At 33.8% G+C, this 22,158-nt stretch overlaps 1 protein-coding gene across 3 annotated transcripts in view; it reads left to right on the forward strand.

Moving 5' to 3' along the window:
• LOC118200168 (beta-1,4-N-acetylgalactosaminyltransferase bre-4-like) overlaps positions 1 to 21,873 on the forward strand; it is a 594,620-nt gene extending 572,747 nt beyond the window's left edge. For all 3 annotated transcript variants that reach the window (XM_085827333.1, XM_085827335.1, XM_085827334.1), the window contains one exon: positions 21,693 to 21,873. In XM_085827333.1, coding sequence (XP_085683459.1) covers positions 21,693 to 21,867 — 175 coding nt within the window. In that variant the 3' untranslated portion in view covers positions 21,868 to 21,873. The remainder of the gene's footprint in view (positions 1 to 21,692) is intronic.
• Positions 21,874 to 22,158: the final 285 nt, after the last annotated feature.

The raw sequence follows: 22,158 nt of genomic DNA on the forward strand, positions 1-22,158 counted from the left end.
TATTAAATTATATTCATTTTTCCTGCATTTCATTTAAACATATTTAATTACCAGTTAACGAATTTTGAATTAAATCTGTTTCATCGATTGCGCATAAACCACAATAGAATAAATGCACTCTTTAAAGTTCACTGTATTTATTTGCCATAGTGACACTCTGGCGCTAGGTTCACTTAAGAGTGTTACATCTCATTCATTTTATAACTCAAAGTGCCCAAAAATCGTATCACCTGAAGAATTACCACATGTTCTGACCAAACACCATATTAAATCTAAAGCGATTAATAAAAGAAATTAAACACATAAAAAAGAAACAGTTTTTCACAGACGATTCAGCGTCGCTTACCTAATGCGCATGCGCTACTATTTAATTCAGTTCTCCGTTCGCAGCAAGGCAAAAGTACATAAAAATTCAAAATATTTCATTAAAAATTCAAAGGTCTAGAAATGCCAAGTTCAGTTAAAAACAATTAAAAAACAATTTTTACAATTAAAATTACATATTCTATACAAAAACAAGCAAATCGGCCAGCTGGCGAGTAGGCAGATGTTTCGGTGTGCAAAACTGAAAGTTTACTATTGGTCTCACTCGACGAAAAGCCACTGAAGGAGTAGAAACTGTCTCACTTTGCTGTGGACGCTACGCTGAGTCAATATATGAGATAATTTAATAACTTAAACAATAATTCTAGAATTAATTAAGCGTAATTAAATTCGTGATAATAAAAGAAGACGTTACTTTGTTGTTGCTAAGTTTCTATAGGTTGGCTGCAAACAACATTCCGCTGAGTTTCAAATATAAACAACTTTGGCTGCTATAAACAAATTAGGCTTAGCCGCACTTAAACAACTATTAAATTATTGATAATTCTACAACTATAACATGCAGGTTAGCTAAAGGCATAAAAACCTTAACCGGAAGATAAGACCAACATAATTCAATCCTTTTTAAAGCAAAAAATGCGCAATTTACAATCATATAAGAATAAAGAAACTGAGCTCTCTGAGCCAAGTAACAGAATGGATATATATATATATATATGTTACGGTGAAAGACCGAAATCTGGAGAATGTCGACTTTCACCTGTGAATGTCAACATTCACATAGTCTCTTGGTGTATGTCCGAAATATTTTCCAAATACTCTTATTTCTGACTTACACCGGTCAATGTCGACATTCACCATGTACTAATGGTGAATGTTGAACATATAACAACATTATATTTTCTTCTCCGTAATTCAGTCGCGAATAAACGCACTTGAAACTTGAAATAAGAACTTAAGAACATGAGAACCTAAAACACACAATACATTCAAAATGAGAAAGGAAAATAATAGAAGTTAAAAACTTACTTAATTATACAGTACGTTCTAAATGAGAAAATAATAAAACAGTTATAAAAAACTTACTAAATTATGTGATTCAAATCTTATTTATTGCAGCAACTTAAACTATAATGGCACTTTATGACCTCTCTTTTCGACTTTCACCAGAGCATATCTGTGATTGTCGACATACACCGGTGAGGGTCCGAATATACAAGAATGTACTGAAATATTCGGTCTTTCACCGACGTGTTTGGTGAATGTTGATATTCTCTGGTGAAAGTCGACATTCTCCAATTTCGGTCTTTCGCGATAACATATATACGAGACAGGTTTCCTTCAAAATTTCTTCCCGAAAGCATCATAGACAAATAGCCCTTGAGTTTTTTTCTTAATCAATTAAACTAACCTCATAGAAGCAAACTTTGCTTTGGTTCTCTATTCTCTTAGGTTCAATAGCACCTTCTTTTCCAGCTGCGAAACTGAAATTGGTACAAAACTGAAATTGGTACAGAGTGAAATTTGAAAACATTCTAATCTTCTGTATTCCTCTGAAGTTAATATTATTCATAAAAGTCTCAAGTCGAATTAAATTTCTGCTAGTTCCTGTTGATTGCTAGCTTTTAGAATACACAAAAATCTTCCAGTTCTAGTTAATAATAACAATTTAATCCCTCTCTACCGATAGCTTTCTAAAGATTTACATTTTAGACGCTTTTTTTTTTTACTTCACCATCATTAGATAGCACTAGAAACTTCATTATCTATCATTTAACTAGAACATTCTCAATATTTTTCTGTGGTGTTTCCATATTGCCACATATTTCTTTTTTGTCATTTTTCACTTAAGTAACTAAAAAAGGCTTTGTTTAACCTTTGGAACTCTAGCCTTGCAAAATTATGCATAATGCGAGGATTCTTGTTGTCTATTTTGGACTACAGCAATATTTAGTTGTTTGGCATGTTCGTTTTTGTACATTTAGCTTCATTTTTGGTGAATAAAATGAAATTTTTATCCATACGTTCCACTAATATATAGAAAGACTAGTTCTGTGGAAATCGCAGATACGAAAGATGTAAGAAGGAAAGGTTTTGCTGTGGGTTTCTTCTAAGACTAAAAACATTTTCAGTCTTCTTCCAGTTTTTTGTGGATTCTATTTAGATATTTCAAGTTTGCAGTATTGATTTTATTTTCGCATTAGTTGCTGAACTGACTGAAAATGCGTTATTTTTACAATTTCCTTTTTCAGTTTATTTTAAATCTTTTAATTTTAAGCCACATTTTATGGAATTTTCGGTCCATAAATTTTATGTTAATAAATTGTTTATGTATGTAATTTTTTCTTTAGTGTCCTTTATTTTACATTAATATTTTATGTTTATCTTCCTTTTCTTAGTTCAAAATTTATTTCATTCATAATCCTAAATTTTCTGGAAATTTCAGTCCATTTGCTTTGTAGAGGCATTAGGCTGTTTTCAAGGAGTACATGAAAAATGAGCAATGCCCTAGCCGGGACTGGAAAGACGTCTAGAATACGCGCCAAGTGTGCTACGGTTACACTGGTATTGGTATATTTAATTATGGCAAAGCACACTAGGGCTATCTGCCTAAGAGGAGGGATGCCTTCGTGGAGGACTTTCTAAGGGAAACTGGCTCGTATACACGTTACACATGGGGAAAACCACGAAAACGCCCATGCAGCCAGCTTGTTCGCGGGATTCGAACCTTGGACCGAACTACCAGTGTTCAGCGACTTTACCGCTCGGCCGCTGGTGGGCGCTACCGTTACACTATGAAAGCACGCTGGAAGGACGGAGAAAATAACTTATAACTTTTAAAGGACCACTAGGGAATAGGGCACCCAGTCGCTAAATCCTGGTGATGACGAATTATTTTCCACCATTTTTAATTTGGGCGTCTCTGTGGAGTCATTAGGGGTGCTACTTTGGTAGATGGTGGCACGGACTTTGGCGATTATTTTTTGGGCGAGCGATACGACTTACGGTAAACCCATTGCTGGACAAGTTATTTATGGTAACCTATACTTTGTTATCATTTTATTTAAAAAATAATAGGTTTTATTATGCATAAATTCCGTATTTTAAATATTATTTATGGCTTCTAAATATTAAAAATCAATTTAATTTTGCGTTTTTATTTGAAGTAAATATTTTATTGTTTATGATATTTTATATAACTTTATGTTGTGGATGATGTAATCAGTGACGTCACCTTGCTTTAAAAGTAATTGGTTTTAATATCTATAAATTTAATCTAATGTTTTAAACATTATTTATGGCAGTTAAATATTAAAATACGATTTAATTTTGCATTTTTTAAAAATTATTTTATTGTGTATGATTATTTAAATAATTTAATGCTATACGTGATGTAATTAGCTGCCTGATTGGTTACTGAATATTTGTGCATTACCGCGCCATTTTAAAATTGTATTATTCGTCTCTTCGAATTCTTTAGATTTCATAGGGAACGGATATGTCCCTTTCAAAGATTAATGTTGTTATTGGTAAGTACCAAGAATCATTGGTATCGGAATCAAAAAATTGTCCTTTGAGACCTTATTTTGGCCAACCTGGCTTTCCTAATGAAAGATTTATTTAATCAATTGTTACAAAGATCAGAGGAAATTTATTTTAAATTTTTGGAGGAAACCTCGCTAATTGCTTCTTCAATGAAGTGCGAGAAATATGGATCACAGATGAAGATCGTTAAAAGAGCCGATTCTGAGGACTGCTATATATGGTATTGCGGTTCACGGTGAAAGAAATAACCGCTGTAACGGTTAAAAAAAATATTAGACATTCCTCCTTTTTTACCGGAAGTAAATTTCTAATTGCTATCATTTTAGCTCTAGTGTATGAAGCGTTCTTATTTACTTATTTCAAATTATTTGAATATTTTAATTCTTTTAAACGTTGGTATGATGGGTTTTTTAAACGTTGGTAGGATGGTTTTTAATTCGATATTCATTTTAAGTAATATTTTAATTCAATTAAACGTTTGCGCAATGTTTTATAGCCGTGTTTCTATTCTATTTCATTGCTATATCAAAGTAATAATTTAACCTTACTTTAGTATTTTATACTCGTAGTAAATGTATTTATTTACATTTGCCTACCATCTTAAAAAAACAACGTTTTCAACAAAAAATTAATCCATTATTTTTAACATTATTTAATTTTTTTTAAGTTTCGAATACTTTACTATGGGCAAAATACGTAAAAACAGCGTTTTTCAAGATGGATGACTATTTTTAAAACCGCGCCAACAATTACGCCAAAGACCCGTTCGCCTAAACTAAATCGCCAAAAACCCGTCTACCAAAATAGCACCTCATTAGGTTTGTTTCGTAGCAGGAGTGAATGAAAAATTATCAATATCCTCAGTGGGACTCGAACCTGGACCTATCGACACGCGATGAACGTTCTACTGTTGCATCTCGAAGGTATGCTGGAAGGAAAGAGAAAATACTTTATATCTTATTCTAAATTACTTTGGATTCTTGAATCATATCTTTCTACTTGCAAATCATCATTTTACTATTTTTATCGTGTATATAATATTTACATGTCCTAATGTTGTCGTTTTATATTTGATATTTTTGAGATTTCAAATGACGTTTATAATATTTATATGCCTGTAATGATTAAGTTTCATATTTTATCAGAATAGTGTTTATGAAATCAACCAAATCTGATATCAAGATTTCAAGATTGATTCAAGATTGAGATCAAGATTTGATTCAAGATTTGATTGATAATTTTCGGACAACTTTTGAGGCTTCTATACCACTTTTTACACTGAAAAGTTCCATTAGAGTTATAGACCTAGAAATGTAAACAGCAAGCTTTATAACAGTTACTGAATTGTTTTAAAAGTGTTCTCTTCCCCGTGCGTCTTCCGCAATATTCTTATAGATCTTTTCAATATGAATATAGGAACGCAAAGTGCTGCGCTATTAGCTAAGACTTCTCAGACGCTTTGATGTCTAGACTTATTCCGGTCCTACTTTCAATGCCAATCCAAGCATCCGCTTGAGACAATTGAGTTTCAAGAATCAATATCCGTTTATGTGGAATGGGATGAGTTGACTGTTGCTGGTGCGAAATTAGAAATCCAGACGCTTTTAATGTTGAAATCCGATGATGTAAAGAGTGGATTGTTTGCATTTCCTAGACTTTTGGGGAGGGAGACTTTGAGTCAAAGATTACGCCTTTGTTTCGAGGTAATTCATTCCCTTTTGACTGAAAGATTCTCCAGCCAATAGCCAGGAGGCTGAGCGTAATAGAATTATGAAGCTCTTCCGAACTAACGAAGTTATTTACTTTCTTGAAGGAACTAACTATCTTTGAAAATAGAAGATATACCGATTTATTTCGCAAAAGCATCGAAATAAATTTTCTAGGACTATTGAAAATAGTCTTGTTAAATGAGCTTACGAAAAGTAAAGTATGTTAATAGTATTTGAGAAATATTTCATTTTCTTTCATGGCAGTATATAATTGCAAATGTGTAGCTTTCTTTCGGATAAAACCCTATATCGTATATCTAAACTGGTAACAGTAACTGGCATTTAAAGTAAACACGATATTTGGAAAATGGTGGCTATTTTCTTAATAATACATTACTGTGTATTTCTAATGAATGTGTTATTATAGAGATGTATCTACACTTAAAGGCGCATATAGCATGTACAAGAAAATCTAATATATTATGTAGCTCTCATAAACACTTATTTTCTTAAAACTTTTTTATGCTTTAATTAAAACTGTAATACATTTTTGCAAAATACATAGAGATATGCTTCAAATTAATTTCAGTAAAGGAGACAGACTAATCACCATTACGGGTTTATCCCTGAAATTTTAAAATTCCTCAAAGATTTTCAAGTGTTTCAAAAGACATAGGACTCTTAAATTCACAAATAGATGTTGCTTTTACTATGTTCGAACTTAATTTATTGCCAAAAACTACAAAAACTTCATTTTTGGAACTCTGACTCCTCGACCAATCTAAATGCCGGACGCTGATCACGTGTTTCTGCACTTCTTGACTCACGCAGAAGCTTAGACTTTCATTACGCTTCTCGCCACCATTTACGTATATAATCACCCATGCTATGCCATGCAATTTAGCAAAATTTATTTTATGACTTCTCTCATTTATTGATCTCGCCTTCGGGCGCGGTGTATTTTAAATACACCTCTTAAATTTTTAACTTTATGGCCTATGGTAAAATGATAATATACTGGTAAGAGCTCCTAGTAGCTAAAGCCAGCAGTAAAGATATGATCCAAGATCCAAGAAACAAATGGTGTTTTCTTGGTTATGATTAAAAAAGGCTCTCTTACTTCGTATCTTGATTCCTTTTCCTCTAATATCTGTCCAACTCGAAATCGGATATACTAAAAGCTGGCAGAAATTTTCATGTGTAATGTATAAAAAAGCCACCTATTCAGAATTTTGCATTCGTAATGCTTTAGAGGGTTAAAGTAAACTCTCTTATCCTAAACAAACAACATATATTCCGTACCTGCGTTCTATATTTGTTCCTAATATTGCCTTGAATTTAAGCTATTAATATCAAAGACATATTATTGGAGATGTTAAGTTCCTTTCCAAATATCTCGCCAAAACCTGCATGTAAATGATGGAAATTTTTGTCTAATTCAAGCATAAGGAATACCTTAGTAATTTCTCTCTTTACGTTGTGAAGGTCATGAAAACTTTTGTTTTCAGAACACCCGTTTACAAAAAATATAAATATTGTTTTTTTATATTATATATTCATGCTATAAGAAGCCTTGTACAGCTAGCTGGGGTTATAATTGCTCTCTAAGAACGCTATACCAAGCAGTCGTTGTATCGAAAGTTCCTTGGAAGTCTGCCAAATGCATTTGTTAGTATGCTATTCCATCAAAGCTTTACGTTCTCAAGGAATTAATATAAGTGAATATGCTTAGAATTACTGGAAATATAGGAATTAGATAAATGAGTTTTTTATAATATATTTGGTGACGTTAAGTATTTTCATAAAATCATTCGTGGTAAGTTGTAACGTCCTGAACAGTGATTTAGTCCATTTTCTGAAGCTTAATTATTCATGCAAAATATTGGTTTGTATTTTCGTTTCCTTGGAAACAATATTGAAAATCTCTAGCTTGAATTATTGAGTTTTTTTCATACACACAATTATATTTTAAATGTTCAGCAGAAGAACCATATGCATCGATTTGTGATTAATTTGTCAAAATTGTAATTAAGCAGTCTTCAAATAAATCTTCTATGTAATTAATAGTTTTTAGCAATAGTAAATGAATCCTAAAAGCGAATTTTCTGGAATATTCATGCGTTTTGCTATGAAAAACAGTTTGCAATCTTCATCTAATTTATAGTCCGCTGTTTTAAAATAGGCCTTTTTTAAAAGTGTTCTCTTCCCCGTGCGTCTTCCGTAATATTCTTATAGATCTTTTCAATATGAATATAGGAACGCAAAGTACTGTGCAATTAGTTAAGACTTCTCAGACGCTTTGATGTCTAGACTTATTCCGGTCTTACGTTTTAAATCCCAGTCCAAACATCCGCTTTAGACAATTGAGTTTCAAGAATCAATATCCGTTTATGTGGAATGGGATGAGTTGTCATCGCAAGTCATGGCGATCCTACTCTCGTTTACAGTCGGTATGTGTGTCATCAACACCGTGCATTGCGAATAAGAGGATTCTAGCAAATTACAGGATAGGAACATTTTTCTGCTTGTGAGAAGTGGTTGAGAGAAGTAAATGACCTATAAGTGCCTTTTCTAAAGTTACAGAACATAAACTGAAGGGTCAAAACATTATGACCATATACTCAATTTTGAACAACATTTGACCTGCAAAACAACTGCAACTCGCCTTGGCATGGATGCCACAAGTTCTTGGTAGACCACTAGAGACAGCTTGTACCAAATGTCTAAGTAGCGATCACACAAAGTCGAAATATTCCGACGTGGTGGTGTTTGAGCTCTGATCTGCCGCTGCATAACATGCCAAATGTGCTCTATTGGGTTATCTTTATGCTCCCCCAACGACTCAAACACAAACTGAGCATGGGGCATTGTCCTTCTGGGCGATTCCATTTACAGTTGGAAAGACAGACGACACGTGAGGGTTCAACTGATCCACAATTATGTTCAGACAGTTCGCAACTTTCATGGTTAGTTCTATCACAACTAAGGGTACCAGAGTCGCCCATGAGAATGTCTTCTAAAGCATAACGCTGCCATCACTAGCCTGTGTAAGACCTGCTGTACAAAAAGGAAGCAACTATTCGTCTGGAAGGCGGCGTACCCTGACACAGCCATCAACGTGATGAATGAGAAATCGTGATTCCTGCAACTAGGCAACTGTCTTCTACTTATCCATGTTCCATTCTCGATGTTCCTGGGACCATCGTAAGCGCAGTTGACAATGACGCTTAGTCAACTGAAGCACAAGAGGGGAACGTCTGCTACGCAGTCCCATATCGAGCAGTGTCCGCTGAATTTGTGTGTTCCAAAGCACTTGCACCTGAACCTGCATTGTACTGAGCCACTGCCTGGGCCGGTTTTGCTGTAGCAAGTGGGACAGTCTCGTACGACCTTTTTCTTTGATGACGTGTGGATTCCCAACACCTTGTCCTCTACTGCTGGTTTCACAGTCATTTATCCAGTTTGCATGAATGCTAACTAAGGCAGATAGAGAACGACCTGCCAGTCATGCAGCTTCGGAGATACTTGTTCCGAGTCTTCGGGCTTTACTATCTGCCCTCTACGAAATTCACCTAGATCAGCAACCTTTCCCATCACTCGCAAAAGTAAGTGCAGGAATGATTCCTTACCTTCTCCAGCAGCATTTTAAGTACCATCCCCACTTAATCACATGCCCCCACGTCATCCAGATGAGATTACGTAAAAGTAGGGGATCGTCATAATACTTTGGCTCATCAGCGTAGTTGTGGAGAGACATTTGTGTTGTTTCACTCAATATCCAGAAATCCTGTATTTTTCCTTACTATATCGTGAAATTTATATTGTAATATATCCAGAACTTTTTCCTTAATATATCGTGCAGAATGAAACCCACGGTTTCACGTGGTCCGGCTATAAAATTAAAATTAGTTCCTGAAGTTCTGTAGATGAAACAAAAATATGCAAACAAAAAGGGAATAAAGATTTTAGTCATCAAATGCAAACTTTCTTTCAAGATTTACCACGCTTTAGGAGTAATTTTCTATCGATAAGCTTAAATCAGAATAGTACTAGCACAGAAGTTTTATACCATTTAATTTCCTTGTAAGAACTGAATCCCAAACATTTTTCATTAAATGAAGAGTACTCAGGATATTTACATCAGTGCTTATTTAAATTTTCTAACCTGGTTACACATTTTCCCAAACAAATTATTCATTATGTATTTTTCGTAACATCTTCAAAAGCTTTCAGTTTTAGCTAAAGAAATGAATACAGTTTTCTCAATTTTTAAGCTTTCGAGGATGTTTAGTGCAATAATTAATAATTAATAGAAAGCTCTTTTCCGCTGAAAATTTTTGGTCTCTTGAATTTTATTTTCCTTGAATTTTTCACCAGGATTTTTGGGGTATACTTGAAAGAATTTAGCATTTGATTTATAGAGTTTGTAATATTCTAGCTAATTTGGAAATCCTTAAGGGCTAGAATGTTGAAAACCTGTGTAAGGACTTATCGCAGAGATCTAGTCAGTAAGCATTCCAAAGACGGGTAAATTTAACCTTTATTCAAACTCAAAGAAATAAACTTAAAATAAATGAAGAGATGGCTTTATCCTGAGCTTACAATAAGTCTCCATTTGCGTTTTAACGCAAGATAGAAAATAAGAAACTTACCGGACATCCATATTACCGGACATTACAGATAGAAAATAAGAAACTTATCCGGATGTAATCCGGACAACCATTATCCTGAATGATCTATAATCCGGACCTCAAAGCCACAATTATTTTGGTATGCTTTCCGCATGCACGTAATGCGTTCACGCATGCGCGTTAATACGCGATTACGCATGCGCATCAATAAAACCAGCCAAAGCTGCACAGTATTAACTAACAGGGTTGGCTCTTACTTAGATCATTGGCGGATACCAGTAGGCACGCAATAATACGGCCCAATATTTGTAAGCGATTCTCAACCGGCGGTACGCAAGAGAGAAATAGGCGGTACGCAAGAGAAAAATAGGCGGTACGCAAGAGAAAAATAGGCGGTACGCAAGAGGAAAAGTATTTTTAACTGTTAAGTTCAAAAATCTCGTGAAGAAAAGGACAGTTGATAGAAATTTCCTGTGATCAAACTCGAACTGAAGATTTCAAAATCAGCACACTTGTTAATGTTTGGCGAAACCGAAAAAAAGAATTTAAGGCATTTCAAAGAAAGCTATTAAATTTTTATTGCCTTTCTGCGCAACCTATTTGTGCGAAAAAGTTATAATCCCTATAACAAGGTCCCTATAACAAGGATTTTCTTCCATGTTTTATTCGAAAAATAAGCACAAAACAAAATTAAAAGTGGATCCTGATTTACGGCTAAAGCTAAGGGAAATAAGGTTAGACATAAAGAAATTTATCTTTCTTAACCCTTTGCGGCACAGTGTGTCCGGTCTGGACACACCTAAAAATTTCCTTCTCTACGCACAGAAAAATTGAATAAAAAACGATTTATAGGTTACTCTGAACCTTCTTTATTTATAGTAGATGGCAGCTCAACACAAACCAGTCCATATATTTTAGCCATGTTTCGTTTTTTAAGACCCTCATTTTTCAAAGAAATCTTCTAGATTTTTTAGGGTATAAAAGGAATTGTTTGAAAAGAAATTTATATGTTCGTTCTTATTTTGGCTGTATGCTAATCTCCTTATTCTATATTAGTTTTAAATTTTTACCTTGAAATCTTGCCCAAAATCAAACGGCAAACCCTAGGTGTTCCCAGACCGGGCTCACCGATCATCTAGGACAACTGAGTCTGTATTCTTTGTTTCTCCGCATCTCATCATTGACAGTTCATTGACAACAATGCTCGTTTCAGCACTCTTCGAAGCTCTATTCAATCAGTGTGCCAGTTTGGGCACACCCACAGAATTAAAACGATAAGTGCTATCTTCACAAAATTTTACTTGTGTACTCTTCTAGGTCTAATTAGACTGCCTACCTTTTTTTTTTATCAAAATTCCAACTTTTTTAATAGTAAAGGTAAGCGGGCCGGAAAGGGTTAAACAGACCGAAAATTTTACACTAAATTTTAGAATTTAAGTGTTATAACTTACATTTCGATAACTGAAATGGTAACCAATTCTTAACCTAAAATTTTGTATGTGTGCATATTTAATACAAATAGACAATAAGGTGTGCAAATGGTAAAATATATATTTTTTAAATATTTCTATTGAGAATTGGAAAATAATTATTGTAAAATTTAGTGGTGGTACTAAAGGTTTCCAGTTTTTGTTTAGATGGTACGCGATAGTCAAAAGGTTCAGAACCGCTGGATTAGACTATTAACGACAACGTGGTCGGAAAGCAGAACAGCTAAATACTGGTTTCTACGCCCGTTGCATAAAACGTAATTCTGAAAACTCATTTTGGCGAGGAAACATAGGTGGAAAAAGAGAAAGTAAAGGAAAGTCTTGTTCAAAAATAATAAAAGCTATTAAAAATTAAAATAAACCCCTCTAAGTTACAGCAACATTTCCGCATAGAAGATAGTTTCTAAAAGTATTTCATTGGCTAAAACATGACGTAATTCTTTCAGGAATGTCCCTAGAACGTGATATTGCATATCAATGAATTGTTATAGTATAGAGACCAAATTTCATTAAGCTTAAAATATAGTTAATTAAATTTAAAGTATAGTCATAACTTTCTAATGGGTTGTTTTATAGTAGGATCGTAATAACCAGACTCGAATTTATTTGGAATTAACACCTAGAAATAAGTTTAAGTATATGATCATACTGCTATCTATAGTCATTCCTTAGGTTATCTGTACTTTGTTTTTCATTTCGCTAGATGCTTAATAAAGAATATTTGTTAACATATAGTCTCTCGTTTTAATGTATACATGTCTGTGGAATTTGCAAACAGTATCAATTCATTCCCAATGAGCAGTCTAAATCCTTTCTAGTATTACGATTAGCAGCTTATGTATAATTTAATACATTAACTATACAATATACTAACATGCTTGGATTATCGGCTTCAGTAATTTGGTTAATATATATGTACATGGTAGACAACTGGTATTAAGTATCAGCGACTGAAGTAATAATAATGTTTGAAAATACAGGCAAATCTTCACTGGATCTATGATGATTTCCAGAAACGATTTCCAGATCTATGATGATTTCCAGAAACGATTTCCAGATCTATAATAATTACAGATGTATCCTCCATTCCACCTAATAAGATTTTAATATTTGACTCAACGCACTTTCAGGTAGATGTTTAAATAGTTGTGGCAGGTAGCTGAACCAGTTTAAAGAATATTCTTTTTAAATTTTGTTTGATGCATGTATTTTTTTAAAAGGAAAGCTAGGAAAAATGTAGCCTATATTTTTCGAAGTTAAACAGTTTCTTTACTTTTAAGTTTTCTAAATTATTTTATGTAGTTTTATGTTTTTGTCTTTTAAAGAATATCTGGTGTGTATTATTGTTTTTGATAAATCCATTTTTGGGTTTCTGTTGCTTAAAATGTATTTTTAGTCTATTTGAAACCCAAAAATGAATAATAGGTACATAAAACGTTTCAGTATTCATTAATAGTTTTTTTACTACCTTTTTACCTTTTACTAATCATGTGAGATTTTGATACCCTTTAGATATTGAACTCTAATTAGGTGCCAATTAGCTTAGCACTATTCTTACTTCTCTAGGAACAGAAGGCTATCCTAAAAAAAGTATTTTAAAATGGGCAACTGCATATGCATGCACCTAGTAATGTTGCTCTCTCGCATGCGTCAGCTAGTGATCGTAAATAAAACTCCGTTAACTCAAACAGTATAAAAACTTTCACATAGGGGACATTACTTGCCTAATTAAAATTGTTATAATTATCAGAATCAGATATGGAAAAAGTTCCTAATATGAAAAGCAATGATTTCTTGGAAGAGTTGAAATCCAGAAGAAGATTTTTATGTGAAAATTCTACAGGACAACTAGATCTGTAACCAGAAACTCCACTAAAATTTTCTTTCTTTTTGGTGCAGCTCCGTCAAACTAATTTTCTCAAGATTTAATATTTTTATATGAAATTCGCCTAATATTGTCATAAAATTGCAGTTACACCGAACATACTTATTATTATGCATACTTATTGCAATACAAGTCCGTAATCCGGACGTCCATTATCCGGAATGATCTATAATCCGGACCTCAAAGTCACAATTGTTTTGGTATGCTTTCCGCATGCGCGTAATGCGTTCACTCATGCGCATTAATACGCATTTATGCAAGCGCATGCGCGTTGGGAGGATGGGTCTCCAGATATATTTAAAAATGCTTGGCATAATTTATGGCCAGCTACCATATTTCATGGTGAGGACGATGAAGATGATAGCCGCGAATGTGAAGGTTTTCGAACATCGCAAACTAAAGGTAAAATTTCCCAGTTATTGTAAAGAAATGCGGAGAAGCGGTAATAAATAAAGATGATATAACAGAAGTTTTTTATTGCGACGACAATGCCCCAATCATCAATCAATTAACGGACGGCGAAATCTGTAGTATGGTTCTAGATCCAGAAAATACCGCTTCCGATAGTGAAGAAAGTGACAGAGAGGTGACAAACGAAAAAACGTTACAAGTTAGTCGGTATTCTTGACACAGCAATTATAGGACTTGAACAGTGGAACTTTGTAACTGAACAAGAAATTATGTCTGTTTATAGAATTAAAGAGAATGTATTAACACAAAAAAACGAAGCAACTTACATTGAAAGAAATGTTTAATAAAGTAAACAAATAAATATTAAACCTATTTTTGTAAATTTTGATGCCCTTTAGATCATAATTACTCTTTATTTCATAAATTACGGTTTCATATTTTAATTGTCTAATTTCTGCATGCTATTTTTCCAGATTTAAATGATGATCTATAATCCGGAAAAAAACCGTAATCCAGAATCGCCGAAGTCCCAACGAGTCCGGATTATGGACTTTCTACTGTATATTATTCACGTAACGCAGAATGAGGGGAATTATTACTTGAGTGAACATTTTACTATCTTGCTGAACTGAAATTCATCGATATAACTGTACTGGATGAAGAATACCATAAATAAGCTTAAGACATATTCCAATGCTGTGCAGGTAAAGGTTAGGGAACGCTACACTGTCACAATAAAACACAGGTATTGTTCCCATTTACTTCCAGAAAGAATTGACCATATCAGAATTCTTCCGATTTGAAAACTATGCTTTGGTCCACGACATGGAATCAGATCACGTTTTCAGCAACCCATCGTGCACATCCTACTGTACGAGATCTCAATTTTCATTAAACCATTAAATTATATAAACGTGTTGAAACTAAGCTTGTAATTTAAGATGGGAACAATTTGAGTTTGCACAAGGTTGTCAGACTATTCATCCGTTATCACACTCCATTAGCTAGTGCTATTTATGTTCAGCCAATATATTTAATATGAGAAAGAATGTTCACTAATGTAAAGAGCGTTCATTTTCTTAATGCAATTAAATCAATTAGTCATTCTCGGTTACGCAGCTTTGTTAATAGTAAGTTAATAATTTACGTCAACCTAAACAGTAAAACGGAATTATATTGTTCATGGCTTCGAATGTTGTTTTCTTTTTCAGGAAAGTGTATGTATCTGAGACTTGTCCCATATGTTGCAAGTTTTATTATAGTACTATTTAATCTGACATCAATTCGAGTCTTGATTAGGTATCCTTTGAAAATGACGTCTGCATTAATTAAGTTCCTTTTATGAAACTCGGATGTTAAAGATAATTTTAAAATGTAAAATCTCACCACATATAGAGATTCTTGCAGAAGTATTTCTCACATAAGCGCATACAAGAAATGTAACATTCCCAGATAAATACTGAGAAAGGGGATGGTTGGAGTTGGGATATATTTCATTCGCTTTTGGAAGGAACTTGCGAAATTTCCAATCTTCTAGCCAGTTTAATTGGGTCTCTCTGTTTCAGCTGGAGTTTTAGGTATGAAAATGGCTATAGTAATTCAGTACATTTCTTCAGTTTCTAATATCAGCCTTCTTTGCTAACATACTCTGCTACTAGACCTATTTGAAAGATTGGGTAGCGACTCATCGCTCAAATTAAAGCATGAATACAACAAGGAAAGAGTGTCAAAAACCGCTTAATTATTTTCAGATGGCACGGACTTAAGTGCTTAAAGTTTTACCACTTATGATGACGAACTTAAAAGATAATAGTAACAAACTAAATTAAAAGAGAAACTACTAGTCCAAGACTACACAAATTAATTTAAACTAGCAATTTGACTCAATGGCCTACGGTGTGATACTAACTTCGGCGGCAAGAATGCGAAGCTAGGCTCAAAATTCCAACAGTTGGCAACAGTAACAACGGGCTGTATTCAAACAGTTGGCAACAGTAACAACGGGCTGTATTCAAACAGTTGGCAACAGTAACAACAGTAACAATGAGCGGTATTCAAACAGTTGGCAACAGTAACAACGTGCGCACTCAATATCATAAACACGCTGTTACAAACCTTTTCCTTACCTTAGTTTAAACATGTTCTCGTTCACCCTAATGTCTTTACATCCTGGAGGTGAAATTCGACTGAATATAGAAAAAAATAATGTACCTCACAAATTAGTCTCCCTCTTTTACAAATTCATCGACGTTTTGTTTTCCCCTTAGCATCCACTGTCGCCCTTGATCCATGAGATTTCGATCACGTGAAGGATTTGGAGACTTTTTGACGTCATTTTCAATGCATCCATCTGAAATGTAATTTTCAACACACATAGCAGTCCGGCTATATGTTTTAATGCGCAACATTTTAAGTGGTTTTCTGCTGATACTTGCTACTGCAGCTGGAATGAATTCCAGTTCCGTTTTGAACATAATATTTTCGAGTTCTATGTACCCGACCGAACTGATTCAATAATCCTTTATAATTCATAGGTAGAAAAACTTAATTTCATCCTTTACAATCCTGAAAGACATTGATAGTGATTTCATTATAGAATATTTTTGCTTTGCTGTTTTCAATAAGGTAGACAGACAGATACTGAGGATAAATTGGGGAAACAGGATTCACCAGAGCCATTTTTTCTCTCTTGACTACTAATTAGTTGAGTGATTTTCTCTGTTAAGACTTCTTAAGTAATAAAATTTGGGAAGTTCCATGCCTTTCATTCTAGTCATAATTGGTAAAACAGAGAAGTGTCTGTCCTGGAGCAGCACTTGGGTATGCAAGTGATTTGACTGGCCAGACTGCTCATTCCAGAATTATTCGTTATTATGTTCTTTTCCTGCTTTTATCCAATCCCACACGTTTCTTCTCCTAATGCGACACGAGAACTTACCTAAATGCGACACGATTTCGTGTCCTAAATGCGACACGAGAACTTACCTCAAAATCATTTTTCTACTCATTGTACTGCGTAAGAAAGGTCTCGTGAGCCTAAACGCAGTAAGGTTGATCTTCTCGCTAGCATATATCTCATTTTGGATGTTTGCAAATTTATTAATTAATGATCTTGTAGAGACATTAGATTAATTAAAACAGAAAATATGAGAAATGTGTAATGCCCTCGCCCAAACTCGAACATTGACCTCTCGAATACGCTCCGAGTGTGCCAATCGTTACACCATGAAGGCATGCCAGAAGGAGGGAGAAAATACCTTATAATATTTATCTAGTTTTGAATGCTAGACCTCGAAGAATAAGAAAACAACAGTAGCAATTCAGGTAAAAGAAATTGAAATTTTTTCTTTATACTAGCGTAACAAAAATGTCCGACCTATTTTACAATATGTAATATCATTTTTTTATACTTCCCACCCTGCGTTTGGCACGGTGCAAAATCGCATACTTGTGCCACTTAAGTAATTGAAAATATGGTTTCTCTGATAGGATTTAAAACAGTGTTGCTAAATAATTGCATACAATTTTTTACAAGAAATGTTAGGAATAAAATAAGAAATATTAAGGGGACTTGTACACCTTAAAACCCATAAGATTTTCGAATATGTGACTTTTGCAATAATTGGGATAACTTATTTATTTTCAAAGCAATTACTTCCAACTTTTTGCTGCTGACTACATAATATAGCTGCTTTCTGAAATAGTCATCAGAAAGTTTGTGTTGCCATAAATATTTTTATAATTCAATCCGCTTTGTGACAACATTTTTCGTCATGTTTCCACCTTGCGCGCACAGTTTAAAATATTCTGTCGCATAATTTAATTCCATATTTAATATATAGCTTTTATAACATTTGGAAATTACTGTGAACCTAAAATTCTAAAAATTTCATGTTAAATTTTTATTTTATTTGGAGTTGAGTTTATAAAATGTATTTTATTAAAAAAAAATTTGTAATATTTTCGCGTATAAAATTTTTCAGTATTAAAATATTTATCAGATTTTTGGTTCAGTTAGAAGATAGTGCTCATAAAATGAATTCCATCAAATTTCAAGTATTTACCATTAGCCATTTTTAAAATATCTTGCGCGCAAGGTGGAAACATGGCGAAATATTTGGTCACAAAGAGGATTAAATTACAAAAATATTTGTGGCAACACAAACTTTATGGTTACTAGTTTCCAAAGCAGCTATATTATGTAGTCAGCTGTAAAAGGTTGGAAGTAATTGCTTTTAAAATAAATAAAATATCCCAATTCTTGCAACAGTCACATATTCGAAGATCATGAGAGGTTTAAGGTGTATGAGCCCCCGTAAGTTAGCAACGAAGAAAAACATAAAATGCAAAACTGAACGGTTTGGAGATTTCTTTTATTCGTCATACATCCGGAAAACGCAGGTGCACTACACCCGCAAATAATCGATCTGTGGACGTAACAGCTGGCTGGCATCGATAATTGTGTGCTTCACTGGTATCGATTCCAGTTGTGTTTATCGTTTCGGTTAGTCTCTTGATCAGGAAATGTCACGAGATGTGTAACTAGAGCTTAATCACGCGTGTCCTTAAGATTTCTACTTGATAAAACAAGTTCTCTGGCGCGAACAATAATATGGTTCTCCTTAATTAGAGAATATCGGAATGACCTAATTAACTATAAACTAACAATGCAATTTATTAACGCTTTATACACATATGGGATACAGAGTTGTTGATGTAAATCTTACTTGTCATGTATGTTACTTCCCAGAATGGCGCAACATAAGAGAAAGATTTTTCGCATATAAAATTATCTTCTGTATTTGTTGGGTCATTTCACTAAAATATGCAATGGAACATTAAATATCTGGAAAAACTGGGATCATAACTGATCCGTATATTCGAAAACCTCAGATTAGCCAATTTGAAATAATTATATATTTTAGTCTTGTTTAAAGTATTAATTAAGTTAATTATGTATTTTAGTCTTGTTTAAAGTATTAATTAAGTTAATTATGTATTTTAGTCTTGTTTGTTATTTACTGTAAAGAAAGAAAAGAAAATTTGATTTCCATTTGGATTTTTTTAATAAATATTATGTAGCTAATCTTCAAGAACCTGCGCGAGTTTACAAAATGCTAGTTAGTATACATGAGGTTTAATATTTACTTTAAATAAAACATCTTATATTTCGCACAATGATATGAACGGAAAAATTTGATAGGAGTTAATGGAATCTATTTTATTATTTAGATTGAATATTATAAGTAATTTTTTACGAATTGATAAACTTCATCAACGTTATCGCATTTTACTTTTCTCTGCTAATTTTGCTTACATTTTGCTTCGAAACACCATAATTACATAAAATTGTAATATATGAGAATAAATTTTTTACCATGTACAGAATAAAATTTCGAAATATGTTACCTTAATTTGGTTTAGTATTTGTTTATTATATTATATATGTATATTTGGTTTATTATATATTATGTGTCGAGTAGATTCTATGTAGATTTCATATTAGAAATATATGTTTTTAAGAATATCACTTCTATTAGTCCTGTTACTCTGCACTGTTACTGAGAAAGATCGAAAATTACTGAAAAATTTGTCATTCCTGAATTGCAGCAAAGATTAATTATAAATAAGGTATCGAGACAAAGAATTGATATAGTTGATACTTTTATGCAAGATAAGATATCGGCCAAATATACTTAATTTAATACAGAAAACACTACTCTGGCGTATCGATAATGAAAAAGGTATCAATGAATTATTTATATCGAAATGGCCGCCTTGTTTCTCGTACATAATCCTATGGGACTTTTTCTGTGAGGTATATAATGGTGGCGTTACACACTTTGTATATAATGGTGGCGTTACACACCCGAGCTGCTTGAAAGATAACATAAGATAGGCTGTTACAAACCATCCAGGTACTTTACGCGCAGCAGAACAGGACGTTCTAAATACCAGATGCAATATCCTGCACACAGGGAAGGTCAGCGTATGGAATATTTGCACATGGTCCAGGGAAACCTCAAATTGATGAGTAAAAAATCATTTTCGGGAAATTCCGTACTGTATGCCACTCATTTCTGTATGTTCATATTTTGTTACTGAAACATTAAGGAAATGTTATGAAATCCATTTTCCGTCCACTCAATTATAATTATTGAGCCGCTTTCGGCGTCGACAGAGCTAAATTCTCCTACCAGCGATATTTGGTACTTTTTTTATGGAATTTCTGCCCCCCTTGTCTTTCATAGTCTGCATATGAAATTTGGTTTTATTTCCTTTATTAGTTTTAGCTGCATATGCCTTGAAAAAGGGAAAGTTTTTTTTATACCCGTCCTGTGGAATGATACCGATGTATGCGATAGAATACCACCGATAGACGTGTTGACCGAATGGGTATTTTCGTGATTTTCCCCACCGTAAGTACCCACCGATTTTCCCCACCGATTTTTGGTCCTTTTTTTATGGAATTTCTGCCCCCCACCCACTTGTCTTTCATAGTCTGTATATGAAATTTGGTTTTATTTCCTTTATTAGTTTTAGCTGCATATGCCTTCAAAAAGGGAAAGTTTTTTAATACCCATCCTGTGAACCGATACCGATATATGCGATAGAATACCACCGATAGACGTGTTGACCGAATGGGTATTTTCGTGATTTTTCCCACCATAACTACCCACCGAATTTCCTCACCGATTTTTGGTCCTTTTTTTATGGAATTTCTGCCCCCCCCCACTTGTCTTTCATAGTCTGTATATGAAATTTGGTTTTATTTCCTTTATTAGTTTTAGCTGCATATGCCTTCAAAAAGGGAAAGTTTTTTAATACCCGTCCTGTGAACCGATACCGATATATGCGATAGAATACCACCGATAGACGTGTTGACCGAATGGGTATTTTCGTGATTTTCCCCACTTTTTTAATGGAATTTCTGCCCCCCCCCCACTTGTCTTTCATAGTCTGTATATGAAATTTGGTTTTATTTCTTTTATTAGTTTTAGCTGCATATGCCTTTAAAAAGGGAAAGTTTTTTTTATACCCGTCCTGTGAACCGATACCGATATATGCGATAGAATACCACCGATAGACGTGTTGACCGAATGGGTATTTTCGTGATTTTCCCCACCGTAAATACCCACCGATTTTTCCCACTGATTTTTGGTACTTTTTTTAATGGAATTTCTGCCCCCCCCACTTTTCTTTCATAGTCTGTATATGAAATTTGGTTTTATTTCCTTTATTAGTTTTAGCTGAATATGCCTTCAAAAAGAGAAAGTTTTTTTATACCCGTCCTGTGAACCGATACCGATATATGCCATAGAGAATACCACCAATAGACTTGTTGACCGAATGGGTATTTTCGTGATTTTCCCCACCGTAAATACGCACCGATTTTCCCCACCGAGTTTTGGTACATTTTTTATGGAATTTCTGCCCCCCCCCCACTTTTCTTTCATAGTCTGTATATGAAATTTGGTTTTATTTCCTTTATTAGTTTTAGCTGCATATGCCTTCAAAAAGGGAAAGTTTTTTTATACCCGTCCTGTGAACCGATACCGATATATGCGATAGAATACCACCGATAGACGTGTTGACCGAATGGGTATTTTCGTGATTTTCCCCACCGTTTTCTACATACTATTAAGTCTGACATTTCTATGCACTAATTAATTAACGAATGTCTTGGTCTTTTCAGAACTGCCTTACTGAGGATGGCTAAGAAGCGGTCATCGAGAGATGGTTTGAACACAGTGAAGTACAGAGTCTTGTGGAGGCACGACTTACTTGCTTATACCCACTTGATGATTGATATCGGGAAGCATCACAGATGGCAATTTTTAAATGGACAACGACTTATAATAAATTTTTGATTCTAACTCATGCCTACTGTTTGTTTCATTGCCTTTTAATCCATCTAAATTATTCTCCAAGCGTATGAGATGTTAATGTAGAATCTTTTAGATATTATTCATTAGTTGTTAATTTTGTTTCATTTATGTAATGGCAGCTATTTTTTAATAAATGCATGCATTTAATACATGAGCATTTGCTTAGGACAGTTATGTTTCGTGCTTTAATTAACTCAATAAGTGTAGACAATTTAGGTGCTTGCAGTTAAAAGCTCCTTGTACCGGTTTTGGGCCGTTAGTTTAAACTGTTCA

This window comes from Stegodyphus dumicola, chromosome 11 (genome assembly GCF_044657685.1).
Source record: "Stegodyphus dumicola isolate Sdum_Otavi_A_Nest chromosome 11, ASM4465768v1".
Classification (NCBI taxonomy): Eukaryota; Metazoa; Arthropoda; class Arachnida; order Araneae; family Eresidae; genus Stegodyphus; species Stegodyphus dumicola.